Source organism: Astatotilapia calliptera, chromosome 20 (genome assembly GCF_900246225.1).
Source record: "Astatotilapia calliptera chromosome 20, fAstCal1.2, whole genome shotgun sequence".
In the NCBI taxonomy this organism is placed as follows: Eukaryota; Metazoa; Chordata; class Actinopteri; order Cichliformes; family Cichlidae; genus Astatotilapia; species Astatotilapia calliptera.
The window spans coordinates 14,392,582-14,411,414 of NC_039321.1; the positions used below are offsets into that span (position 1 = coordinate 14,392,582).

General features: G+C 40.9%; 1 protein-coding gene across 5 annotated transcripts; it reads left to right on the forward strand.

Moving 5' to 3' along the window:
- Nucleotides 1–523: 523 nt before the first annotated feature.
- On the forward strand, nucleotides 524–18,833 carry LOC113013414 (golgin subfamily A member 6-like protein 22). Of its 5 annotated transcripts, none has more exons than XM_026154293.1 (12): nucleotides 525–2,691; nucleotides 2,788–2,859; nucleotides 8,539–8,744; nucleotides 8,855–8,980; nucleotides 9,069–9,173; nucleotides 9,289–9,399; nucleotides 9,528–9,653; nucleotides 16,663–16,804; nucleotides 16,896–16,949; nucleotides 17,030–17,436; nucleotides 17,797–18,393; nucleotides 18,634–18,833. In XM_026154293.1, exons 1-12 carry the CDS (start codon nucleotides 2,067–2,069, stop codon nucleotides 18,721–18,723), a joined length of 2,661 nt encoding a protein of 886 aa, XP_026010078.1. In that variant the 5' UTR covers nucleotides 525–2,066; the 3' UTR covers nucleotides 18,724–18,833. The 5 variants fall into 5 exon arrangements, with proteins under 5 accessions (XP_026010075.1, XP_026010078.1, XP_026010076.1 ...); XM_026154291.1 differs by having other exon boundaries at nucleotides 17,030–17,388; nucleotides 17,572–18,393; XM_026154292.1 differs by having other exon boundaries at nucleotides 17,030–17,301; nucleotides 17,548–18,393.

Consider the following 18,833-nt stretch of genomic DNA (forward strand, 5'->3'; position numbering starts at 1 on the left):
CCCCACATTAATGGAATCAAAAAAAAACTGGCGTCAAAAGTTTGTGCTACGTTTGTGCTGGTTTGTGCTGCTAAAATTGTCGTTTGTGCTGCCTCTGTTTTAAAGATATTAATGAAAATGCAAACGTCAAAAGGTCAACCAGCCCCCCACATCACCCAAATCAAACAAAAGTTGATGTCACAGGTTTGTGCTATGTTTGTGCTGGTTTGTGCTGCAAAAAATTTTGTTTGTGGCGCTATTATTTTAAAGATAAAGAGGCGGGGTACATCCTGGACAGGTTGCCAGTCTGTCACAGGGCCAACACACAGGGACAGACAACCATTCGCACTCACATTCACACCTATGGGCAATTCGGATTAACCAATTAACCTATCACCACAAGCTGCATGTCTTTGGAGAGAACCCACGCAAACACGGGGAGAACCTGCAAACTCCACACAGAAAGACCCTGGCGTGATGGTGGAATTGAACTCAGGACCTTCTTGCTGTGCAGCAACAGTGCTAACCACCGTGCTGCCGTAATAATAACATTAAATAACATTTATGAAGAAATTTAAAGGGGCATGCCAGTAGGTGCGTATCAGTTTATAATTAGATAAGGTGTTTTGAGCCAATAAGCTGGTTGTGGATCACTGACTACCATGTTTCTTAACATTACCTTACTCCATCTAGTGTGCTACCAGCAGGGTTTATGCTAAAATGCTAATGGTTGTTAAAACATTAACCTAATAATATGTGAACTGTAGCTTTTAAGTCAAATGGTAATATTAACAAAAGTGCTGTCATTTGTATGTGGGCTGTCATGAGCAAGTTGTATAAAATTAACATACACAGGACAGGAGTGCACTTCAGTGATTCAGCAAATCTGAACTCAAAGGCTCCAAACAGCCTGAAGAACTGTAAATCTTAGGTAACTGTCAATGTTACCTGAAAGGGCCGATTTATATTTTTTGCAAGAGTCAAACTTCTGTAGCCATGGTCACAAAAGGCTATTAAATGAGTGGGCTATTAAACATGTGTGGGATTGACACAGACACAGATTTATCTCAACAGTGCACGGATTTATCTACAAGTATTTTGATGATGAGCTATGAACATTGACTACATTCATTTTTATACCGATCAAATGAATTTTGAACTAGATCTTGTTAAGGATAAACTGGTACAACTCTGCCAAAAAAACCAAACATAGCGACCTGTGTTTGGTTTGTGATCACCAGGGGGTGCTATCATACACATTCTTCTTCTGAGAGAAAAAAAACAAGAGTTGAAGAAAACATGTGCTAGCTATCTTATTTGCATTTTTAAGCTAGATTCCATGACCAACAGCAATCATCAACACTTCAATTCACTATGTCAAAACAGTGTATAAAAGTAAGTAATTTTATGTCCACTTAAAGATGTAGAATTAAAGTTATAATCAAATTATAGCAGTAATATATCACATTTTTAATTTTTGCTTGACAGATGCCAAAGACATCAGTGGTGGACAAAATTGCAGTATTTGAAGTCCTTCGTGCTTCTAAAGAAGCAGTCATAAAAAATGGAAAAGTTTCAACTCCAAGTGATGACATATGGCAAAATCTATGCAAACAACTTGGTGAAAAGATGACACCAAAAGCTCTTTACACTTTTGTTAAATTAAACAGACACAATGTATGGGCTGCTCTGGATTACAGTGATGAAGAGAGACTGACTGACACAGACAGTAGTGACAATGATAATGATTTTGAACAAAGCAGCTCTCCTTTTCAAAACAAAGACTGCAAGACTTTCAATGTGGAGCTCCCATTTGAACAGTGGATACATATGATTCCACATAAAGTCACATACAAAAAGAATACTTTCAAGAAAAGGGAATACACAATTTTGAAACCAGGTACATGGACTCATGTTGTAAACCAGGGAATCTGGAAAGAGGTTACAAGTACATGCACCATTACTTTTAAACGAGCCAAGGTGTACCCCAGAACTGTATCTTGTTTTATTAAATCAGAGGCTTTTGCAAAGAGTGTAGTGGCCAGCTGTACATTACATGTGAAAAGGAACCTGAAAATCACTGCCCAATGGTGCTGAAGTGTGTAATGGCAAACACAGATGAATCCATGCACACTGGCTTTTCTAGGAGAGCCGTGTCCAGAAGTCTGAGGGCACAAGTAAAAAAAGAACTTTGTGAAGGCAGACTGCAGCCCCATGTGTGGAGAGCATCAGAGACAGAAAAGCTGATGGACTTTGGTGATCCAGAGCCAAGCCATCTACCAAATTTGACACCTCTGCGCAAAGCCAAACATGAACAAAATCAACTAGAAGTTGCTCATAAAAACCCAGTACTGTCTCTCCACTCATTAAAATACAGTTCCCCTCACAATGGAAGCATTTGGGACATTGGATTAGACAAGTTCTTCTGTCACTACTGGAGTCAAACTCAAATGCTGATGTACAAGATTGAAAAGCACCCCATAGTTGCCTTTGATGCGACTGGCTCAGTTGTAAAAAAGCTTCTCAGGCCTAATGGTTTGTCTGGAAATATCTTCCTGTATCAAGGTGTGTTAACAGGAAGGGACAACTCTCACGTCCCAATGGTGCAAATGTTGTCAGAGAGACATGATGTCCAGGCAATCACAAGATGGTTATCGGAAGTAGGCCGTGAAGTAGTCGTGCACCAGCTGAATGTGCGGAGATCTAAGTCTAGTACGTATATAATACACATCTATACCTCTACCTACTTTAATGACATGATGTTAATAATAAAGTGTCTAAGGGATTGTGCTTAAATTCTTTTTTTAGAAAGACTTGTCAAAGCAGAAAAACATGCTTTGTTCATTGATGAGGCTCCCCAGAAGATTGCTGCCGCACTGGGTATGGATCACTGCAATGATCACAATGACACTGAATGTTCATTTTACTTAAGAGTGATTATACAGACTTCAGATCTGGGTTAAGACAAAGCCCCTACAGATCTTTACATCACAGTGACCCCACACACTGAAACTGAGCTTATGTCTTTTCTGTCTAATGTCCATTTTAAATTGAAGAATAATGTGCAGCTTGGTCAATGTAATGCACATGAAGCCAGAGCTAAAACACATCACCGTTGCAGTGAAATATGTGCAGCTCTGGTTTAAGATGGAGCCCTGTACATTTTGATCTTGTTATTTCTGGGATGATTGTAAAGATAATTTTCATTATTGTGGCTAGAATAAAGTGTAAGAGGTATTTGCACTTACAAAGAATAAGACTTTTACTTTTATTGTTTCATAAAAGGTGTCCACAATTTAAACTTTAATTGCAGGAAATTTAATCAAATGAGAATAAGGAAAATAAAATAATCACAAAACAATAATCAGATTACTTAAACTCTACTTATCTAACTAAGATGCTCTAAGCTAATGCTGAGTGTGTTCTTTTCTTTGGTGAGGAGAGGTTGGAGGAAGGATGTAAATCAAAATCCTTCTAAATTAACCGCCTAACACAGCAACAATGAGCAGACAAAAAGGAATGAATTCACAGGTTGGACAGGTTTTCAACTGTGAACCTCTTCGATCCAATCTTTTGGGCTGCTCATCTTGCAGAAGACAAAAAAGAAAAACACAAAATCTCTTCTTCACCTCACCTGTTCACCCCCCCCCCCCCCCCCTTCTCCTACTGGACGTCATATCTTCCCACACCTTATCTATCAATGTGTAGCTTTTAAAATTGTGAATGCTTCATTACATTTTCATTGTTATTCTTAACATAGAGAATTCATATTCAATCACTTCATGTTTCATTCAGTTTATGTGATTCTACTTCAGTTAGATTTGTCTTTAGGACATTTTCACAAGAACATCCATTGTAACTTAATCCCTTTCCAATTCGAATGCTTTAAAACTCAGTTAATTACCATTTATTTCTCTAGTTATTTTATGATTTTATGAAAACATACATTTTGTTTGTCAGATATTCTTTGAGATTATTAGCTCCACTGTGTCACATTATACACAACACACAGAAACACACACACACCAAGGTCAGACACTCTGTGAGGCCTGTTATTAGAATCACTGTTATTCTACAGGGAGTGCAGAATTATTAGGCAAATGAGTATTTTGTCCACATCATCCTCTTCATGCATGTTGTCTTACTCCAAGCTGTATAGGCTCGAAAGCCTACTACCAATTAAGCATATTAGGTGATGTGCATCTCTGTAATGAGAAGGGGTGTGGTCTAATGACATCAACACCCTATATCAGGTGTACATAATTATTAGGCAACGTCCTTTCCTTTGGCAAAATGGATCAAAAGAAGGACTTGACAGGCTCAGAAAAGTCAAGAATAGTGAGATATCTTGCAGAGGGATGCAGCAGTCTCAAAATTGCAAAGCTTCTGAAGCGTGATCATCGAACAATCAAGCGTTTCATTCAAAATAGTCAACAGGGTTGCAAGAAGCGTGTGGAAAAACCAAGGCACAAAATAACTGCCCATGAACTGAGAAAAGTCAAGCGTGCAGCTGCCAAGATGCCACTTGCCACCAGTTTGGCCATATTTCAGAGCTGCAACATCACTGGAGTGCCCAAAAGCGCAAGGTGTGCAGTACTCAGAGACATGGCCAAGGTAAGAAAGGCTGAAAGACGACCACCACTGAACAAGACACACAAGCTGAAACGTCAAGGCTGGGCCAAGAAATATCTCAAGACTGGTTTTTCTAAGGTTTTATGGACTGATGAAATGAAAGTGAGTCTTGATGGGCCAGATGGATGGGCCCGTGGCTAGATTGGTAAAGGGCAGAGAGCTCCAGTCCGACTCAGACGCCAGCAAGGTGGAGGTGGAGTACTGGTTTGGGCTGGTATCATCAAAGATGAGCTTGAGGGGCCTTTTCGGGTTGAGGATGGAGTCAAGCTCAACTCCCAGTCCTACTGCCAGTTTCTGGAAGACACCTTCTTCAAGCAGTGGTACAGGAAGAAGTCTGCATCCTTCAAGAAAAACATGATTTTCATGCAGGACAATGCTCCATCACACGCGTCCAAGTACTCCACAGCGTGGCTGGCAAGAAAGGGTATAAAAGAAGAAAAACTAATGACATGGCCACCTTGTTCACCTGATCTGAACCCCATTGAGAACCTGTGGTCCATCATCAAATGTGAGATTTACAAGGAGGGAAAACAGTACACCTCTCTGAACAGTGTCTGGGAGGCTGTGGTTGCTGCTGCACGCAATGTTGATGGTGAACAGATCAAAACACTGACAGAATCCATGGATGGCAGGTTTTTGAGTGTCCTTGCAAAGAAAGGTGGCTATGTTGGTCGCTGATTTGTTTTTGTTTTGTTTTTGAATGTCAGAAATGTATATTTGTGAATGTGGAGATGTTATATTGGTGTCACTGGTAAAAATAAATAATTGAAATGGGTATATATTTGTTTTTTGTTAAGTTGCCTAATAATTATGCACAGTAATAGTCACCTGCACACACAGATATCCCCCTAAAATAGCTAAAACTAAAAACAAACTAAAAACTACTTCCAAAAACATTCAGCTTTGATATTAATGAATTTTTTGGGTTCATTGAGAACATGTTTGTTGTTCAATAATAAAATTATTCCTCAAAAATACAACTTGCCTAATAATTCTGCACTCCCTGTATTCTCAGATTCATTACACTGGTTAACATACACATTTTTTTTCCTTTGTTTCATTTATTTTCAACATGCCAGAAACTGAGCATGACTAACCCTCAGTAAAACAAGTTACAAGTTATGGTATCTGGAACAGATTTACATTCAATATTTAGAGTTATATTTTGGACGCACAGACGCGCACACACACACACACACACACACACACACACACTCAGCCATTATAACAGCCATTTCTACTACTCAAACACGTTTGCATTTGTTATCTATTTGTAGAGGCGGCAAGGGGCGTGAGACTTTTATCTCTTTCTATATTCTATCTTAAGACACATTACAGGGTTTTGTAATTGGAAACTGGGTTTTTTGTATGGTTGGTCTGGAAAATTTGTTTGATACTTTGTGGTGCTTGCATGGTCCTTGAGACATGGTGCTTGTAAAGTTCCTCTATAATCTGCACAAGGGACTGGGCATGTAAATGCAGTGTATGTGTTAGCATAGCATATTAATACATGTAGTGTTCTCTTTGTGTTTTTACAGATGACCTCGAGAAGCAACCCCAGAGCAGAACAATATTGAAATTGTTTTTTGGACTGTTGGGCGGATATATTATTGCCATAACTGGTCACCGAAAGGGAGTGATCATCAACATGACTACTGAGGAGGTTGAAATGGCAGAAAAAGCTAAGCAGGGTGCCCGCATCATCCGTGTATGTACTAAAACGATATAAATCTAAGTATACATAGACATTTTTTTATTCAGCTGAATAAAAATGTATTTTCATGTATTAGGTTAAACAGCACAAAACTCAAAGATATCATGGGCAAGCAGCTGTCCCCCTGTACAAGAATGAGTATACCTGGTTGCAGCGTTACAATCATATCAGAGAGTATGTTGAAGGCGGTTCGGAGGCACCGACTTTTTTCCACAGTTCTAGTGGAGGTGTTCTTCATAGACTACCGGTATTTTTCAAGGCAGCCTGGGAGATGATGAATCTGGGGATTGCCCCCACCTTCAACATGCTACGTTCCTCCTGTAGCACTTACAGCGGGGAAAATAAGTATTTGACACATCAGCATTTTTATCAGTAAGGGGATTTCCAAGTGGACCATTGACACAACATTTCCACCAGATGTTGCCATCAAGCCAAATATTGACGTCATACAAACAAATCAGAACATATAAGTATACAAGTTAAACCACAATAAATAAAGTGAAATGACACAGGGAATAAGTATTGAATACATGGAGATAACAAGGGGCAAAATGACATAGAAAGCCAGGAGATCACCTGAAATCTGTCAGTATTGATAGAGAAATCCTGTCCCCTATCAGTACTAATTGATATCAGCTGCTTTAGTCCTAATTGATGGCCTATAAAGGCTCCTCATTACCCAGAAGGCACACAGGAAAGACTTCATGATGGGTAAAAGCAAAGAACTCTCTCAAGATCTTCGTAATCTTATCGTTGAAAAGCATTTTGATGGGAATGGTTATAGGTGCATTTCCAGAATGCTGAATGTTCCTGTGAGCACTGTGGGGGCCATTATCCGGAAATGGAAAGTGCATCAGTTCACCATAAACCTGCCACGATCAGGTGCTCCACGCAAGATCCCTGTCCGAGGAGTCCAAAGAATAATCAGGAGGGTTCTCCAAGAGCCAAGAACCACTCGGACAGAACTTCAGGAAGACCTTGCATCAGCAGGTACTGTTGTTTCAAAGAAAACTATAAGCAATGCACTGAACCGCCATGGCATCCATGCACGCTCACCACGCAAGACTCCATTGCTGAACAAAAAGCATGTCAAGGCTCGGTTAAAATTTGCGCAACAGCATTTGGAGAAGCCTGTGGATTATTGGACGACTATAGTATGGTCAGATGAAAGCAAAATTGAACTTTTTGGCAGTCATTCTACACACCATGTTTGGAGAAGAAATGGCACTGCTCACCACCCCAAGAACACCATACCAACAGTCAAGTTTGGGGGTGGAAGCATCATGGTTTGGGGCTGCTTTTCAGCAAGGGGTACTGGCAGACTTCATATTATTGAAGGCAGGATGAATGGAGAGATGTACCGGGACATTCTGGATAAAAATCTGCTGCCATCTACCAGGAAGCTAAAAATGAAAAGAGGGTGGACATTTCAGCAAGACAATGATCCCAAACACAAGGCCAAGGAAACAATGAAGTGGTTTCAAAGAAAGAAAATCAAGTTGCTTGAATGGCCCAGTCAATCACCTGACCTAAATCCCATAGAAAATCTATGGAGAGAACTGAAGATTAAAGTTCATAAAAGAGGCCCAAGGAACCTTCAAGATTTAAAGACCGTTTGTGTGGAAGAATGGGCCAGAATCACTCCTGAGCAATGCAGACGACTGGTCTATCCATACAAGAGGCGTCTAGAAGCTGTAATCACCAACAAAGGCTTTTCTACAAAGTATTGAATAAAGTGTGTTCAATACTTATTCCCTGTGTCATTTCACTTTATTTATTATGGTTTAACTTGTATACTTATATGTTCTGATTTGATTGTATGACTTCAATATTTGGCTTGATGGCAACATCTGGTGGAAATGTTGTGTCAATAGTCCACTTGGAAATCCCCTTACTGATAAAAATGCTGATGTGTCAAATACTTATTTTCCCCGCTGTATGTGAGAAAACTTTTCATTTTTATTTTTTGACACACAATGAAGTAGGTTAAAGTGTCATGGGTTTTATTCATGTGGTTTCTTTTTAAAACATTATTCTTTCAGGCCAAGCGACAGTTGGGACGTAAATCTTACGACAGAGTGGCAACATTTATGTGCCATGATGCCATCACAGCCAAAAGATTTTATCAAGGTTATTTAAATAAGCTAAAGTGAAGTCATATATTTATCTATACACTTACATTTATTCATATTTAGTAATATTGCTTTGCACAGCTGAGGACCCTGCAGAGGACACACTCCAGAGCCGAGCACTGACCACCAATGCAATTGCAACATATGCAGCAAATAAAAGGAAAAGGAGAGAGGACAGAGGATCTGTGCAGGACGAGGACAGTGAAGGATCTGAAAAGGAAGAGCAGCAGTCATCAGGAACAGAGGAGCTTTTAGACAGAACGCTCTTCCAGTGTAGCAGTAACAAGGTATGTGTGCCCTGATTCCCTTGGTAAGAGTTTTGATTGGTTGCACTTCTTTCATATATAATCATTTACTCCATCATGAACAAAACATATTTAATTTGTACCATAAACAGATGGTGAGCCCAGGTCAGGGTGAGGTTGCCTGTAGTGCCGGAGCCACAATAAGAGAAACTAAACAGGATTTGAAAAAGGGGGTGGAGCATCTACAAAAAGTGACATACCAGTTGCGCAAGAGAAAAGTATGTAATGTATGTTCTTGTGCTTGTTTTTAGTGTTTTCACTGATTACTAATCTTTTACCTTTTTACTTTTACTTTTCTAAAATCAGATGGTGGTCTTTTACAAAAATGATAGGACAGATGTGGGGAAACTCACACAAGAAGACAATCCAGAAGAGGAGGAGGAGGATGAAGCGAGGGAATGGGTTCCTAAGGTGGGCAGGAAAAATCCAGCAGAGTTTCTTCTCCTGCAGTTAAAGATGTAAGTGTTTTGTTTCCACACATCCATGAAAAATGAGTAAAATATATATTTTTCTGTTCTAATAACAGTCTGTGAGCTCATCTGAAGATGATGGGACAGATGACTGGAAACCCACACAGGATGAATCTGAAGGCTATTCAGAAGAGGAGGAAGAACAAGAACGTAAAAGGATTCCTAAGGTAGCCATGAAAAACAAAACTGGGTGTCCTGTGCCACAAAGAGATGTGAAATTCATCCTCAGTTTCAGTGCTTCCACAATCAATCCATCAAAAATGACCAAACATATTGTTGTCTTCTCTGAAAACAGATGGTGGCAGCATCTGAAGAGGATGGGACACATGATAGCAGACCCACACAAGATGAATCTAAAGATGATTCAAAGGATGAAGCAGAACATTTGGGACAAATGATTCACAAAGTGGCCATGGAAAAGGTAAAATTTGTCCTCTGTTTCAGTGCATTCAACAAAATATGTCTTTGTATTCTTCTGCGTCAGATGGTCAGCTCATATGAAATATGTAAGGAGTAAAGGTATTGAAGGTACATGAGTTTAAATACCTGGAGTCAAGCATCCAAAGCAACAAGCAGTGCAAAAGGCCAGGCAGGGGATGGCAGGGCTCAAGATGCTAAGATTTTGTTTGGGAGTGACCAGAATGGAGAAGATTAGAAATGAGTGCATCAGAGAGACAGCTCATGTTGAGCGGTTTGGAGACAAAGTTAGAGAGGCAAAGCTGACATGATTTGGACATATGTAGAAGAGGCATAGTGAATATATTGTTCCATATGGAGTTGCCAGGCAGGAGGGAAAGAGCAAGCCCTTAGAGGGAGTTCAAGGATATAGTGATGGAGGATATAGATAGGGTTGGTATGAACGAGGAGGCGGCTATGGATAGAATAAGATGGAGGCAGATGATCCACTGTAGTGACCCCTAAAGGGAGGAGCCAGAAGAAGAAGAAGAACTCAGCTTATTCGAAGAGGATGGAACATGATGGGAAACCTCCACCAGATAAATTCAAAGACAATTCAGAAAAGATGTGTTTGAGGAAGAGGTGAGTTAGCTGCAGTCCATTTTAGTGAGGTCATGAGGAGGAGTAGAAAGCTGCAGTAAATCTAATGATCGTGCTCGTGTATGTATAATACCAGCAGTGAGTTCTGAGGACTTGGACGGTCCAAAAACTATTTGCTAACAAATCAGCACAGGCACTTATAGTGGTGCACTATTACAAAATGCTTTTACTCACAAATAGGGGGCTAAAGTTCATTCCTTGCAGTTTGATTTGTTTCTAAAACAATCAATACCAACATGAAACTGGTTTATAATTTTTTTCTTGTTCTTGCATTTCTTTTTTTTTTTTTTTTTATTAAAGTTTTTGCATCGACTTTTACAAAAGATAAATTGAACAATATGCCGTTTTCTTTTTAAAGAACATAAAGCAATATAAAACATACATTCCCACCTCATGATTATAGCAGTACCAGTGGGTGTACAAACAGAAAAAGGAAAAAGTCCAATCTAATAATACTAGTAACAAACCCAAGGGTACAAGACAACAGTTCCTGAGTGTACAAAGGAGATGTGGAGAGTATCCAGAACCCACACCCCCACACAGACACATAAAAACCAAAACACACAAAAAACCCCCAAAAAAAAAAAAAAAAAAAACCACAGATGATAAGTGGTCAGCTTAGTGATAGGGATAAGTCAATTCTGTTAGAGAAAACAAAATATGTATAAAGTAGTTAAATAAATACTAGGGCGCAGGCACAATAGAATCCATATACTTAAACTTAGGCCTCTTACTTAAACATAAGATAAGAAAAAAATAAAATATGATAGAGTCTGAGCTGGCTAATTGGGAGCATTGCGAGACCGCAAAGTCTGAACATGGTCAAAAAAGGGTTGCCAGGTCTTAAAAAATTTGGCCGTAGACCCGCGTAGGGTGAATTTAATCTTTTCGAGTTTGCTAAAGTGCAAAACGTCTCTGATCCAGATTTCCCAGGATGGGACGGAAGGGGACTTCCAACATAACAATATTCTGCGTCTTGCCAATAAGGTGAAAAATGCTACCAGATCCGCTTGAGGCGTCGGCAAGGCAACTGAATCAGGAAGAACCCCAAACAAAGCAGTTAAGGGCACAGGTTGGAGGGTTAGCTGGGTGATCTTAGATAAAATCAAGAAAATATTAATCCAGTATTGTTTGAGGGATGAACATGACCAAAACATATGCATTAAAGAGGCAGGTGTTTGATGACAACGGTCGCAATCAGGGCTAAGATTGGGGTATATTTGAGCTAGTCTGGCCTTAGTCCAATGTATACGGTGCAGAATCTTACATTGAATCAGCCCGTGTTTGGCACAGAATGAGGAGCCATGGACCCGGTAAAGAATTTTATCCCAAGAGTCATCCTGAATCACACACCCCAGATCCTGCTCCCATGCCAATTTAATAGCCGAGATTGAAGAATTGCCAAAGGAGCATATTCTCCCATACAAACAGGAGATCAGGCCCTGTAATGAAGGGGGAGGCGATAGAAGGTTATCAAAGTCATGATAAGAAGGTCTAGATGGAAACTGAGAGGATTTCTCCTTAACAAAACTCCGGATTTGTAAATAGCGAAAAAAGTGACTTTTTGGAAGGCCAAATTTCAATGAGAGCTGTTCAAAGGAGGCAAATGTATTCTGAATGTACAGATCAGAAAAAGACCTAATACCCAAAGAGGCCCACAAATAAAAAGCACCATCAGCTAACGAAGGCTGAAAAGAGGGATTTTTCACAATGGGTGATTGAAGGGGAAAAAAGGTCAACTTAAAGTAACGACGAAATTGATACCATATTTTCAAGGTAACTTTGACAATAGAGTTATTATAAGAACCTGCACTCGGAGGCTGCTTTTGGGCATAAATCAGGGCTGGTAAAGAGGCTGAGACACAGGAAGAAGTCTCCAAACTGAGCCAGGCCGGGGCATTATTCGTGTCCTCCCCCTGTAGCCAATACCTGAGAATACGAATATTACATGCCCAATAATAGAACATAAAGTTTGGTAAAGCCATCCCCCCCATCTTTTTCGGTCTTTGAAGATATGTCTTGCGTATTCTGGGGTTTTTTTTGTTCCAGATGAACCCAGATAGAATCTTGTCTAATTTAACAAAAAAGGAAATTGGAATAAATACAGGGACACACTGAAAAAGAAAAGAAAATCTGGGGAGGATATTCATTTTAATTGTATTTATGCGCCCTGCTACAGACAGATGGAGTAGAGACCATCTGTCCAAATCCTGCCTAACTTTCTCCACAAGTGGGTCGAAATTAAGCTTGAAAAGAGCATGAAAATGACTTGTAATTTTAACCCCTAAATATGTGAAGTTGTCTGATACAACTCGAAAAGGCAGTGCTGTGCACTGATATTTCTGTGCAGCAGCATTCAGGGGAAACAGTTCGCTATTAGCAAGATTCAGTTTATAGCCAGAAATAAGGCTAAACTGTTCAAGTATTGAAAGTACCAAAGGGAATGAGGATGCTGGCTCTGAGATATAAAGAAGCAAGTCATCTGCATATAAGGAGACTCTTTGTTCTATACCATTTCTAAAAACCCCGGTGATACCTGGGTTTGATCTTAGCGATATGGCTAGGGGCTCAATTACGATTGCAAATAGCAATGGCGACATAGGACAGCCCTGCCTAGTCCCCCTAAACAGGGGAAAGAAGTCAGAGCATGTGCCATTTGTTTTGACAGCGGCAAGCGGGGAAGTATAAAGAAGTTTCAACCAGGAGATGAATATTTTACCAAAGCCGAATTTATCTAAAACATAAAAGAGGTATCCCCACTCTACCCTGTCAAAAGCCTTCTCAGCATCTAAACTGATCCCAAACTCAGGGCTGTTGGAGTCTGAGGGATTGTAAAGGACATTAAACAAACGTCTAAGGTTAGAGAAGGCGTATCTCCCTTTAATAAAGCCTGTTTGGTCCAGATTGATTAGAGATGGTAAGACTGCTTCTACACGCCTCGCTAGAAGTTTAGCAAGGATTTTATAATCCACATTTAACAAAGAAATGGGACGGTATGAGCCACATTGTAGTGGATCCTTATCCTTTTTTAGGATCAGGGATATAGATGCCTGCAGTAGAGAGGGTGGGAGGGATCCAACTTCCAGTGAGTGCTTATACATATTTATCATGAGCGGAGCCAGTTTAGGCATGAATTTACGATAGAACTCAACCGGAAACCCGTCCTGTCCGGGACACTTAGAACACTGCAGTTTGCTGATAGCTTGCATGATCTCTTCTACAGTTACTGGTCCCTCCAGCTGGAGGCTGTGTGTCTGATCGATTGATGGGAGCTTAAGATGATTGAAAAATGAGTCCAAAGCCTCCGTACTAAATGCACACTCAGACGCATAGAGAGATGAATAAAAGTCTCGAAATTGGTCATTAATTATTCTAGGATCCATAGAGACACCACTTAATGTCTGAATCCGAGGAATGGAGTGTGCAGCTGCTGCACTACGGAGCTGATGAGAGAGCAGTTTACTGGCCTTATCCCCATATTCATACTGGGAGTACTGACATTTCAGCAACATCTCTTCAGCCCGAGCAGAGGACAGGTGATCAAACTCAGTCTGCAAAGACAGCCTATCATTATAGACCTCTGGTGCCGGGCAAACGGCATACAACTCGTCTAATTGCGATATGCGTATTATGAGCTCGGACAATTTTGCTTTCCTTTGGTTTGCCTCAAAACCAGCATAAGATATAATATGTCCCCTGATAAAAGCCTTAAATGTTTCCCACAAAATAGAGGGTGATATTCCGGGTGTAGTATTTGTCTCTATAAATAAGTCTATCTTGGAATTCAGAAATGTGGTGAACTTATCGTCTGACAGCGAGCGTGTATTCAAACGCCATGGAGCTGGCGGAGAACATTGGCCCACTGCCAAATCTAGAGTCAACGGAGCATGATCTGAAATGACAATAGCACTATGAGAGCAAGAGCGAATCTGTGAAGTAAGTCGACTGTCCAGTAGGAAGTAATCAATACGAGTGTATGTATGATGAACAGGGGAGAAAAAGGTGTATTCTCTACGTGTAGGGTTGAGGAAACGCCAGGCATCAATAACAGAGAATTCTTTAAGGAACGTATTAATAATTTTGGAAGAGTTGGATTGCCTACCAGGCTTATTTGAGGATCGATCCAGCGGCCCGAGCCAGCAATTAAAATCGCCACCAAGAACCAAATAGTGGGAAGAGAAATCAGAAATTTTAGTGAAAAGAATACTAAGAAAATTTGGATCGTCCCAATTGGGAGCATAAACATTGGCAAAAATAAATTTAGTGTTCCAAATACTACCACTCACAATAATGAATCTACCATTCTGGTCCGCTATAACCTTAGAAGAAACAAATGGCACTGATTTGTGTATTAAAATAGCAGCACCACGAACTTTGGAATTAAATGTAGAGTGATAGAGTTGACCCACCCACCCCTTGCGAAGTCTAAAATGATCTGAAATTTTTAGGTGTGTTTCTTGTAAGAACACAACCTGGGCGCCCAAAAATTGCAAATGATGAAGGACCTTGCTCCTTTTAATAGGTTGGTTCAGGCCTTTACAATTCCAGCTACAGAACTTAAATGAGTAACCTGCTTGTTGATTATTAATATTTAATTGCGGTGCCATATTAAAACATAGGTTGAGAAAAGCCACAGCTGACCAATGAAAAACACGCAAAAAACAAAATCAGTGTACAGAACAGTACAACATAAAAACAAAAAACACCCAAACTTCCCCCTAAATGCTGAAGCATCTTCCCTAACAAGATGCGCGCACCCCTCGCTAAACACACCCCTGAGCACTTCCTCCCAACCATTCGAAGTCCCAGTTGAGTTTAAGCTCCGTGCATTACAAGGCAAAGACAAATCAAGGATTATATGAGAGTATATTAGAACGAGACACATCCTAAAAAAAAAAAAAAAAAAAATTATTTCAAAGAAATTAAGCAAGATGGACATATCAGCCCATGGACTAAGACACTTATGTACCCTGAGAGGCTGGGCCCCCCAGGATCTTATTGGCAAAGTCCGTGGCAGACGCAGGATCAGTAAACTTACGTATAACTCCATCTGGAAGTGTCACCCTCAGTTCCGCAGGGTAGAACAGGCCGAACTTGATCCCAGGACAGGAATGCAGAAGGCGCTTGACACCAGTAAACTGTGAACGCTTTTTAGCCACTGCAGGTGTAAAGTCTGGAAAAATGGAAATCCTTCTGCCCTGGTAAAGTAGAGGAGAATTTGCCCCTGCAAGACGTAGCAGCTGTTCCTTGACATGGAAGTAATGGACTCTAATGAGAAGTGGGCGAGGAGGCGTTCCCTCTCTGGGCTTTGACCCAAGGGACCTGTGAACCCGATCTAACAAGGGTGCTTCATTCAGTTTCAGAAGATCTTGCAGGAGATGGGAAATAAACTCCCTAGGGTTGGAAGACTCCAAACCCTCGGGGATGCCAACAAGGCGAATATTGTTACGCCTTGATCTTCCTTCTAGATCCTCACATTTAGCTTGGAGTTGTCTGACCTCCTCCGTTAGGACCTTTACAGCAGATTGAAGAGAAGTCAGGTCGTCACTGCAGGTTGTAGCTGAAAGCTCCAAATCTTTAATGGTAGTCCCTTGAGCATTAACGGTGGCCTGTAGGGTGGTTATAGCAGCTTTAAACTCAGCCTTCACAGATGATATTTCTGACCGCAGTGTATGGGTAACCGTGTCAATCTTGCATTCAAGCTTGTCGCAGATGTCCCGTTTCAGAGCCTCCAATGCTCTGGTAAATGTGGCTTCACCGAGCGGTGCGCCCGCACCCTGCTCGTAGCTGCTCTCTGTGATAGCCGCGTCACGTTGGGATTCGCGGCCCAGCTCCGGGCTCTGAGAACCACCCGCGCCGGCTTGACCCCGTTTTCGACGGTGCTCCCTCTTATCTGCCATTGTACAAAAAGAAAAATGAAGAGCAAATGGTGAGGCTTTTAGTGGGAGAACTTGATTGCCCGGACGCAACTGCTACGGTCACCACAGCCAACCAGGAAAGAAGCTCCTACGGCCTTTCCCAGAAGTTGTCAAAAGTAGGTTTCCCGACCTCAGAGAGTGAAAAAATAAAAAAATAAATAAACGAGCGGATGCTCGGCGGCAAGAACGGTTATTTAGAGCCTACAGGGCTGATATAGTAAATGCGGATACGTCTTAAACCAATATTTTTGTCATTGCTTTGCGGAGCCCCGGGAGACACGTCTTCACACCATAGTCTTCTTGCATTTCTGTGTGTTATATGTACAGGACAGAGAAACGGCGATGAGCTCATTACGATTACAGCACCAAATTCCAGTTGTTACATAACAAATCTGAACATTACATCTAGATGAGCTAAAGTAACCTTGTTTTTCTTTGTCAATCATCATTTTTCAGATGCAGCAGGCCTATGTAAGCCAAGACAAAGCAATGACTGTGAATAAGAGTTCAGAAAAAAGGGTGATTCACCAAACCAGATGCTTGAAGAGGCTCACTTTTCATCAATCAACTCTCTTTGAAGACACCATACCCAGATCTGGTAACTGGAAACCAGCAGCTGTAGTAAAAATACACAAGTTCAAAGAACTTTAAGGTGAAGTGGTATTTATTTATTTCTCATTTGGTCTTAGATAACAACAAGAAAGACCAAAGTGGAATGTCATCTGCAGCAATAATAACCTCAGGTAAATATTAACATTATATTGCACAATATGAACAATGGTAAGTTAATCAGTAAGTAAATGATTATTTTCTTAAAATAAAGAACAACTGGAGGAGAAAGGGATACAAGAAGAGTCTCTGGAGAAGATGAAGAGTGAAGACAAAGTAGGAGAGAGAAAAGAAAAAGTACAGCAGGAACCTCTGGAGAAGATGAAGAGTGAAGCCAAAGTAAGAGAGAGAAAAGAAAAAGTACAGCAGGAGCCTCTGAAGAAGATGAAGAGTGAAGCCAAAGTAAGAGAGAGAAAAGAAAAAGTGCAGCAGGAACCTCTGGAGAAGATGAAGAGTGAAGCCAAAGTAAGAGAGAGAAAAGAAAAAGTGCAGCAGGAGCCTCTGGAGAAGATGAGGAGTGAAGCCAAAGTAGGAAAGAGAAAAGAAAAAGTGCAGCAGGAGCCTCTGGAGAAGATGAGGAGTGAAGCCAAAGTAGGAAAGAGAAAAGAAAAAGTGCAGCAGGAGCCTCTGGAGAAGATGAGCGGCAAAAGGCAAAGGAAGGAAGAAAAGATACAGGCAGAGCCTCTGGAGAAGATGAAGAGTGAAGCCAAAGTAGAAAAGAGAAAAGAAAAAGTACAGCAGGAGCCTCTGGAGAAGATGAGCGGCAAAAGGAAAAGGAAGGAAGAAAAGATACAGGCAGAGCCTCTGGAGAAGATGAGCGGCAAAAGGCAAAGGAAGGAAGAAAAGATACAGGCAGAGCCTCTGGAGAAGATGAAGAGTGAAGCCAAAGTAAGAGAGAGAAAAGAAAAAGTACAGCAGGAGCCTCTGAAGAAGATGAAGAGTGAAGCCAAAGTAAGAGAGAGAAAAGAAAAAGTGCAGCAGGAACCTCTGGAGAAGATGAAGAGTGAAGCCAAAGTAAGAGAGAGAAAAGAAAAAGTGCAGCAGGAGCCTCTGGAGAAGATGAGGAGTGAAGCCAAAGTAGGAAAGAGAAAAGAAAAAGTGCAGCAGGAGCCTCTGGAGAAGATGAGCGGCAAAAGGAAAAGGAAGGAAGAAAAGATACAGGCAGAGCCTCTGGAGAAGATGAAGAGTGAAGCCAAAGTAGGAAAGAGAAAAGAAAAAGTGCAGCAGGAGCCTCTGGAGAAGATGAGCGGCAAAAGGCAAAGGAAGGAAGAAAAGATACAGGCAGAGCCTCTGGAGAAGATGAAGAGTGAAGCCAAAGTAAGAGAGAGAAAAGAAAAAGTACAGCAGGAGCCTCTGGAGAAGATGAGCGGCAAAAGGAAAAGGAAGGAAGAAAAGATACAGGCAGAGCCTCTGGAGAAGATGAAGAGTGAAGCCAAAGTAGAAAAGAGAAAAGAAAAAGTACAGCAGGAGCCTCTGGAGAAGATGAGCGGCAAAAGGAAAAGGAAGGAAGAAAAGATACAGGCAGAGCCTCTGGAGAAGATGAAGAGTGAAGCCAAAGTAGGAAAGAGAAAAGAAAAAGTGCAGCAGGAGCCTCTGGAGAAGATGGGCGGCAAAAGGAAAAGGAAGGAAGAAAAGATACAGGCAGAGCCTCTGGAGAAGATGAGCGGCAAAAGGCAAAGGAAGGAAGAAAAGATACAGGCAGAGCCTCTGGAGAAGATGAAGAGTGAAGCCAAAGTAGGAAAGAGAAAAGAAAAAGTGCAGCAGGAACCTCTGGAGAAGATGAAGAGTGAAGCCAAAGTAAGAGAGAGAAAAGAAAAAGTACAGCAGGAGCCTCTGGAGAAGATGAAGAGTGAAGGGGGAAAAAGGACTCTGAAAATAAGGTGCAATTTATTCCATTGCTCCCAGTAAGCCCAAGAAATGCCTTATTTGAGGGCTTTTGCATTGTATTTGTTTTTGAAGATTCCACTTTTTTATTACATAAAAGAGTTGTTAATAAAAAGTGATCATCTAATACTGTG

Coding starts and splice junctions, on each gene's coding strand:
- LOC113013414 (XM_026154290.1), top strand. CDS start 2,067: ATGGTGCTGAAGTGTGTAATGGCAAACACAGATGAATCCATGCACACT. Junction 9,400..9,527: donor AACGTAAAAGGATTCCTAAG/GTAGCCATGAAA, acceptor CTCTGAAAACAG/ATGGTGGCAGCATCTGAAGA. Junction 16,950..17,029: donor TGCAGCAATAATAACCTCAG/GTAAATATTAAC, acceptor CTTAAAATAAAG/AACAACTGGAGGAGAAAGGG.